General features: G+C 49.3%; 1 protein-coding gene across 7 annotated transcripts in view; it reads right to left on the reverse strand.

Annotated features, from left to right (window-relative positions):
* Positions 1-8,912, reverse strand: part of Tpd52 (tumor protein D52) — an 82,763-nt gene that overhangs the window by 32,691 nt on the left and 41,160 nt on the right. The window contains exon 1 of one of the 7 annotated variants that reach the window (XM_021195498.2): positions 1,469-1,678. The exons of the other annotated variants lie outside the window; for them this stretch is intronic. Coding sequence (XP_021051157.1) covers positions 1,469-1,589 — 121 coding nt within the window. The 5' untranslated portion in view covers positions 1,590-1,678. Of the gene's footprint in view, positions 1-1,468; positions 1,679-8,912 lie in introns of those variants that run through there. 7 annotated transcript variants of the gene reach the window in all.

Genomic DNA, 8,912 nt, shown 5'->3' on the forward strand with positions numbered 1-8,912 from the left:
GATGGTTATGAGCCACCCAGCCACCATGTGGTTGCTGGGATTTGAACTCTGGACCTTCGGAAGAGCAGTCGGGTGCTCTTACCCACTGAGCCATCTCACCAGCCCCCAGATTAACTTTTAAGCAGCAGTTCCAGGTCCCTCTTTTCAGTTACAGACTTCATTAACCCCACCACCCAAAAGCACGCTCAGCCATGCCCGCCGCTGTTCTGACAGAAAGCACTGAGAAGTGGCCACACTAATAACTCGGAAAGCAGGTAGAGGTGAAGAGCAGCCGGCAAGAACTAAAGTATGCGGGGCATCTCCCCCAGTCCCTGCTGGGGACCCTGAAGTTGCTCATCTGCCACCTTGCCCACTCTCAAGCCTTACTGACAGCCCCAGCTTCCCCACTGTGGGCCCTGCTCTGACCCACAAGCCCACAAGTTAGAATTAGGTCATTCCACCCACCCCCCTTTTAAGTGCTGGGTAACGGGGAAGCCCAGAGGTCCCACATGGGTCACAAGCAAGGGAAGTGTGAAAATGAGAAGAAAAAAGTGTTCCCCATGCCCCATCTCCGGCAGACATTACTAACAGCTGCAAGCTTCCAGAGGCCAGTGTTAGCCTGTAACTATCAACATTTGTGGGTTTCTGAAAATCCAGACTATACTAAGCATTGAAGCATGCTGTGTTAGCACACACCTGTGTGCTGCAAACATCCAACCTCCCAGCAGCTTGGATCGGAGGTGCCACAGTCTGTCCTTTACTGTCTTCTAGGTTTCCCAAGCTCTACTGTTTAAAAGGAACAAAAGGTAACCAATTCTCCACAGTAAGGAAGTAATTCACGTCTTCTGGGAAAGCCAAGTGGCTTCCTTGACTCCTTACAGAGGAGTGCATTAAGCCATCTCCTCTCCTTGGCAGGCAATAGGGTCCTTCCTGCAAGCTGGGAAGGAGGATGTCCCCACTTCTGCTGGACCCTGGGGGGGGGGGGGGTTGCCCTGCGCTGACCAACTCAGACTGTCATAGCCTGGTTCCCGCCTTGTGAACAAATCCGTGTCACACACGGGAAGGAACAACTCCTTCCAAAGGTGTGCTAATTCTTCATTTTTCCTTTCTGGAAACTGTATTTGTCTAAATGACTTTTGGTATCCCAAGGGAAAATCCAAGACGATCTTCACTTAACTGTGGTGTTATTATATCACACTAAGCAGGTCCTTGAGTGTGGTGAATGTTTTTGGATGCCTAAGTATCCTTTACCAAGACACAGCCTAGGCAGATTTTAAAACTGTACACACGACTTGACCCCAAGATCCTCCATGTCATTCACCATCGCTGCACGCATCCAGAGACCTCTAAGGAGCATAGAAACAAACGGTGCCAACTTTAAAATCCAATGTCCCACTCTAAAGAGTTAACAACCAAAAATAGCTTCCCGTGTTGAACCAGATATTCAGAACACCGCGGAGGGAACTCACTACACAAAATCAATAGTTACCGACGTTCTGTGTAGGTGAGCCGGGCGGCGAGGTGTTCCCGCTTGGAGCGAGGTAGAGGTAGCTCTTGTTCACTCCGGAATCAAAATCAAAGGGGGACTGGTAATCGTCGTACAACTCCATGTCTCTACAATCCGTGCCAGATGAAGGCAGCGAGCATGGCGCGGCAGCCGCCTGGACTCACCCCTCAGGCCCGGGAGCCCCGGGAGCCCCGGGCGGGCGGGCCCAGGGAGGCCGAGGGAGGTCCGGAGGACCAGCGCAGCCCGGTGAGGAAAGGAACCGCGCTTCGAGCCCGCCCAGCTCCGGCCGGGCGTGGCTCCCGCCAGCAGACCTGTAGTGACTCCTCCCTTAGCAGGGCCCTAGTCACCACCTGTTGTTAATACTTCACTGGACAAAGAATAACCTGGGCAGAGGGAGTGGCCTTCCCTCTGTACACAAAGGAGGGCCCCCACTCTGCAGCCCCGTTCAATTGTACAAACACTAGACGGTGGCAGGAAGATTGTTTAAAATACAACTTTTTTTAGACCGATCAGCTGACCACATCCTCGCCAGGGCAGAGTTAATCTTCTAGGACAAGGGAGGATTATCTGTCAGTAATCTCCCCGAAAATGCCATCTGGGTGATGCTTTTCTTGCACCCTATATTATACGGGATTCCGAGAGCTTGGCATCCCACGTTAGCAATCAGCCTTTTAAGCAGAACGTGATACAAAAATAAAGCTAGACCCATCATCGATTTTTTTTTTCCTAAAGCAGAATCCGAATAACTGTCAAAAATTTTAATCTGACTCTTTTTGGAAGGATGAGGTTCTCATAGGAAGCAGTTAGACGGCGCAGGTGGCTCCCACCGCTCCCCTCGCCCCACCCCCCCCAAACTCCCACAGCTGGGGGGGGGGGTAGCTCCAGCCCCTTTGTTTAAGCAGTCAGGCACGCCCTGAGGGCTCTGCATAGCACTTGTTCCTTTGGCAACCCTCCAGACAGAGAGGGAGCCTGCTTGTAAAACTTTTCAATCACCAAGTTCACTTCCTCCATCCCAGGCCTCCACAGAACCTGCCCATGCTCTCCATGGCCTTTGCTGGGGCCCAACAGCACTTGCAGGCCCTTGGTGGGACTAAGTTAAAAGAAGGAAAGCGGTCAAGCCAGGCATGGTGGTTCATGTCATAATCGCATTACTCAGAAACCTGAGACAGGGGGATTGCCATGAAACTAGCTTGGACTTCAATGAGAGACCCCCATCTCAAAAACAGAAAATAAGTAACTCACTTAACACTTATAATTGTGTCCTACCTTTTCAAATCTCAATGCATAATCTCTGGAATGTATTCATAATCTCTGAAATACCTGAACTCTTGATTGTATTGTTTGTGTGGGCTTGAGTTCATGTCCGTAGGGGTCAGAACAGGCTGACAGAATCCCCTAGAACTGGAGTAACAGGCAGCTATGACGCACTCTATGGAGTCGGGGAACTGAACCTAGGTCCTCTGTAAGAGCAGTATACAATCTCAACCCCAGGGCCATCTCTCTAACCCCCAAAGCAAACGTTTTAATGATGAGCAAAAATTTCAGTGTATGACTAGCCTTCAAAATCTCTAAGATGGTCCATATCCATCTCAGTTTATGACTGATTCTCGCTTCTGTTCTTTCTGGGTAGTCTTGTGTACTCTATGGAATGCCTTTGTCTGATTTAAACTTTTTGAGGATTTATTTTTAACAAAAATATTTATAGTTTCCTTCTTAAAGATACCGAGATTGTGGCAGTTACTAATGCTTGCTGTTTAGTTGAAATAATGAATTGTCACAAACAGGTGCAATGGCTCATCCCTGAAATCCCAGAACCAGAGAAGCTGAGGCAGGAGGATTACCACAGCTTGAGTTATGTAGTGAAGCCCTGAACAGAAAGGATAATTCTGTCTTCTTTCAAAAGTCAGGTCAGGGGCTGGTGAGATGGCTCAGTGGGTAAGAGCACCCGACTGCTCTTCCAAAGGTCCGGAGTTCAAATCCCAGCAACCACATGGTGGCTCATAACCATCCGTAACAAGATCTGACGCCCTCTTCTGGAGTGTCTGAAGACAGCTACGGTGTACTTACATATAATAAATAAATAAATCTGAAAAAAAAGTCTTTATTAAAAAAAAAAAAAAAAGTCAGGTCAGTCACGATGCCATTCACTGACAGGGCTCAGAGTTGGTGGGAAGGTGTCTGTCTGTCCACTGCTGCTCTAGCCTCCTTCCTAGAGCCACAGCTGTCAAAAGGTCACCTAACTCTGCCACAGATACACTACAGCCTCGGATGACATCCACGCTGCATCCTGTACCCAAACTGCTGTACTGTGTTTCCTCTAGCTGACGCCATGCACCATCCTTCTCTCAGAAGTCTTTCTAGTTCCTCCCATCTCTTCCCCACCCACGGCACTGGCCTGTGAGGAACTCTCTGCCAGCCAGACCTCGTGGCTACATTTCTGCCGGCCACACCTGAATATGGGACTTATAATCAGTGGAGAATAAGAACAGCCTTATTTTCAAATATGAGGGCTAAGAATCTAAGTAACTGTCTAAAAGCCTGGCCTGCTAAAGCCCCTCTTAGGTCACTGCCGTGAGTCCCAGCTCTAGAGAACAGTTCCCCTTCCGTCTTCGGGCAGACCCAGAACAGACAGTCCAGCCCTGAGAATGGCGAACACAGCCAAGTAGCCCCAGAAAGGGAATGGGTGGGTTCCTGGAATGGCAGGTTTGTGGTCTGGATAACAGAGAGTGGGGCTGAAAAAAAAATAAAAGAATAGAAATGTAGCTTGGGACTCGACCAATACAAGAGCCTGAATGATAAGCCTTTACATTTACTATATACTTTTATAAGAAACAAACTCAAGGATTTTGAAGTAGGCAAAGAGAGCATAAAAAGTAAATATTAGAAGAGGTGTGGCTGAATAGAAAGCCCTTGCCTGTCAGGTGTGCAGCCCTGACAGATGGACGGGAATGACAGACAGGAAAGGAAAGGCAGCTGACTGTTGTAAAGGCCCCTCTGGGTGGTGTGCAGTCAATGATGCAGGCAGACAGCAGGAAAGGATGCTCAGAAAGTTCTGGGCCCATCCAAGTGAGCAACAGAGAAGCCTCGGGGACACAGCAGGTCTTTCCATTTCCTGAATGGCTACCTAGCCCAAGGAAGAGCTGGCCCTGTGCAACGGGTATTCCCACAGGGCTGTCTGGAAAATACTTCAAAATCAGCATTATTCTCACCCAAGTCTCCCAGGCCTGACCTCACATGGATTCTAGTCAATAGTACATGGAGAGCTGTCCACCACAAGCCAAACATCTCTGTCCTCCGCCACACCCTCCTGCCATCTGCCAGGAGCGTTCTTGAGGCCCCAGGGTGGCCATCTTCTGCCTGTCTGTGTCTTTCCCTTGAAGAATTCCCGACCACTTAGATCATTAGCTCTAAAAAAGACCATCAGAGTCCCCACTTGATCTCCTGTTTCAGATGTGGCCCAGATATAAGTGTTGTTCAAAGGTGTGCCTAAGGGTGGCTAGCTGACCTGAACAGCCCCAGTCAGGACCACCCCTGACACACTCACTGAGCAGCAGAGGACAGTGACCTTCCCTGAAGCCGAAGCTGTTTGACACTGACGGGAGGGGCCAGGCCTCCTTTCCTCCACGTGCCAAGAGGGGAGAAACCAGTGACCCGACTGGGAAAGGAACGACACCACACGACGCGAGCCCCTGCATGTACAGTACGGCATTACAGTGATCCCAACACGTCTGCTCCTCTCGGGGCTGGAGCCAGTGGCAAGGGCTCGGGGCACTCACTTCCTCTTTCCTCACTGTCATACAACTGTGTTTCAACCAACTTGATTTTCACAGGTTTTAGTGTTGGTTGGTTTTGGGGTGCTATGGATCAAACCCACGGGCTTGCACATACTAGGAACACACCCTATCACTGAGCTGTGTCACCAGTCCTTGGTTGTTTGTTGTTGTTGTTGTTGTTGTTGTGAGACAAGGTTTCACCGGCTAGCACAGGCTGGCCTCTAACACAGAGCATCCCTACCAGGGCCTCCTGAGGATCTGGATTACTGCCTGCACCACCAAGCTCTGCCAGTCCCCTGGTTTCTGAACTAATTCTCAGCTTGTCCTAGACAATGTTTTCTCAGGCTTGATTTTCCTCTATAGACTTACCTCTCTATGTTAACTATCTTTTCTCTATACTTATCTGACTCACTTACCAAGTTGTCATAACCTATACACTACTACAAATAGTATACACACAGAGGATGCTCATTTTAGACCATACCTGAGAAACACAAGCCACACACCTGCCTTCTGAATGGATGGCTTAAATGATAAAAGGGACATGTGTGTGCAGCAGAACACACATATTTACCATGGAACATAACTTTTTAGTTTTTACATTCTGCGAATTTGTGTGTGTACGAGTTTCACTGCATGTATATCTGTGACCACATGCACTTCCGGTGCCCGAGGAGGTGGTGAGCCTCCATGGGAGTGCTGGGAACAAAACCTGGGGCCTTTCCAGAAACAGCTGCTCTGAACCACGGAGCAAACTCTCCAGCCCCAAGAAAATATTCTTCATCCATCAGCAATCAAACAGTTTCCTTAAAGATGCACTTCTTTTACATCATATGTATCAGTGCTTTGCCTGCATGCATGTCTGTGCACCACATGCATGCCTGGTGTCCACAGAGGCCAGACGAGGGCACTGGATTCCCTGAACTGGAGTTGTAGAGGGTGGTGGCCCAGGGTTCACCGGAAGAGCAGTCATTGCTCTTCCCTCTGAGCCATCTTTCCAATCCTGTCAAACCTGTTTTGGGGAGCAGGCCACCACAAGAAGAGGCACCAACCACAAGAGGCAGTGTAGTGTCTAACAACCTCAGACACTTGCTCATGCAGAGCAGCGCCTGCAGAGGGCGCCCAAGGACAGTGCAGATATTCACTAGGTGTCGGGAGAGAGGCGTGTGCTAGAGCCTGACACCTTCAAAGTTTCCCAAGCACAAAGGCAAGAAGGGCAAAGAACTATAAAGAAAATAAAGTTTCTGTCTGCCTGTTCCTGCATAACCTAGTGGGTCAGAATAGTCCCTCTATATGTGAGTCACGTATGTCCAAAATTAGGAACTTTTGTGGCTGTTAGCACCAGGACACTCCAAGGCCTGGCCCAACCATGTGACAGGAGACCTGCGTTGCCAGGACAACGACCCTCAATCCCACAACTCACCTGGCTCAGTCCCCACCCTCATTGGTGTGATGTCATTCTCTGTATAAATTAGGAGATCACCCCCTCCTCTTCCTCTTCTCCTCCTCTCTTTACCCCCACTCTCTTCTCTTCTTCTTCTTCTTTTCCCCCCTCTTCTCCTCCTCCTCTCTCTCTTCTCTACTCTTCTACCCACTTTACTGCTCCCCATCCCTGCTTAATAAACCTCTCACGTGGAATCACCTTGGCGTGGTCTGCTGTTTGGTTTATCCGCTCAAATCATATATATTAATATTGCTTAATAATGCTAATTCATAAAAGTGGCAGGCCCCTGAAAGGCACCTCAAGGTGTGAGTCCAGGGCTGCCCAAAAGGAAACCGATGCCAGAGACATTCATTCAATTCTGCCCTTAGAGGCCCAGGACAGCATTCTTCACAGAAAACATCGACCTTGCCAGGGTTAGCTAGAGGCTGTAACAATGGCCTGTACTAAAGAGGACCAAACAGTGTTAACTAATATTACACTTAATCATAGAATTTGTCCTGTAATGAAGGAAGAAAACACCACATCTTTGACCAGGTATGGCAGCACCAGCCTGAGACAGGTCCCTTCACTCTGGAGGCAGAGACAGAAGGACCATAGCAGCCCAGGATACAGAGTTCAAAGTCAATCTGAAGTTCACACTGTGAGTCTGTCTCATAACAAGTGCTGGGGATGTAGCTCAGTGGTGTAATATTTGCCAACTGCATACGTTTCTGAGTGTGATGTGCAGCACCACAAAAGACAGATAGACAGGCAGACAGACAGACAGATAGATCTAAAATTGGAAGTGCCCACAGACTACTGTTGTCTGAGAGAACAGCCCCCCCCCCCCCGGGAAATACTGAAGTCTTGAGAGATCTGGGGCCTAGCATATGCAACTTCCTTTCACATGACTTCGGAAAATAAGAATGCCGTGCGTGTGCACATACACATACACAATGAGGAAGCAGCCGGAGCCAACTTCAACTAGTAGCTGACGAGCAGCCACCTGAGAGGAGGCCATCGTCACTTGGCTAGGGGGCACACTGTGGGCACACTGTGTCCTAGGTAATGTGTGTGAACGTCAGAGTGCACTAAATCTCACAGATGCATGGGCCCACTGTTACGTTAGGGACCTAGGGGAAAGAGTTTTGGCTCACAGATTTGTGGGCCTGTGTCAAGCGTGTCAGATCATCCTGCAGTAAGACAGTAAAGGCAGGCTGCCCGGCTTACAGCTGAAAGCCAGGAAGCAGAGAGAAAGGGCTGGGGTCCCATGATCCCCTTGAAGGGAACTCTCTCCATGACCTTACCTGTCTCAGTGCTGTGTTCAGCACAAGAAGCCTTGGGGACACTCCAGAGCTGAAGCGCTGCTGTTGTTAGCTGGCACACTATCTGGCCTGTCTCACCAGCACCTTCTAAACAGATACGCTTGGACGGGACTCTGTAGCCAAGGGAGTTTGGCTGTGGCGTTTGTTCCCCTCCTACAATAATGACTCACAAGCGGCCATGTAAACATCTACCTGCCTACCTTCCTGTAACCATTTCGAGTCTTGAATTATAAAAACACAAAGTACCTGGAAAAAACGGGGTGAAAACTAGTCTAAGGCTCTTAATGCTGTATCTGAGAGCGCCGAGGTCTACGTGGCGAGATTATCAGGAGATAAGAGATTTGCCTGAGCTGAATGTTTCCAATTTGCTAACTTTAAAGAGTGCTCAGCAGGGAACCAAAACCTCCAACTGCCAGGCATGAGAGGACAAAATCAGCCGGTGGCCGGTGGCCGGTGGACAGAACTGTCAGTAGGAAAAACTTCCGTGCCGCTTGCAGAGCTATTCCTGGCACCTGGAGCCCCGGATGAAGCTCCCTCCTTGAGAAGTGGAGTTTGGCAGAATAGTGGGCACTTACTGAAAATTAATGTTGACCACAAACTCCAGTCACCAGCAAGCTGAGGCACAGCAAACTGCCCCCCAAATGAGGGAGCATTGCAGACCACAGAACTCTGCAGGCTGAATCCAGAGGTCGGTCATTGAGAAAATCCACAGCACAGCCTGGAGGTGCAGCGGTTCCTGCCCAGACTCTGCAGGTAAAGACAGGGGGGGCAGGAGCTCAAGGCTTCCTCAACACCACCATGAACTTGGGACCTACCCAAGTCACTCATGCCATCTCAAAACAAAGAAACCAACTGCCACTTTCCTCTTGAATTTTATTTTTAAAAGTTTTATTTCTTTTTTTTTT

The sequence above is a fragment of the Mus pahari genome, chromosome 4 (genome assembly GCF_900095145.1).
Source record: "Mus pahari chromosome 4, PAHARI_EIJ_v1.1, whole genome shotgun sequence".
Classification (NCBI taxonomy): Eukaryota; Metazoa; Chordata; class Mammalia; order Rodentia; family Muridae; genus Mus; species Mus pahari.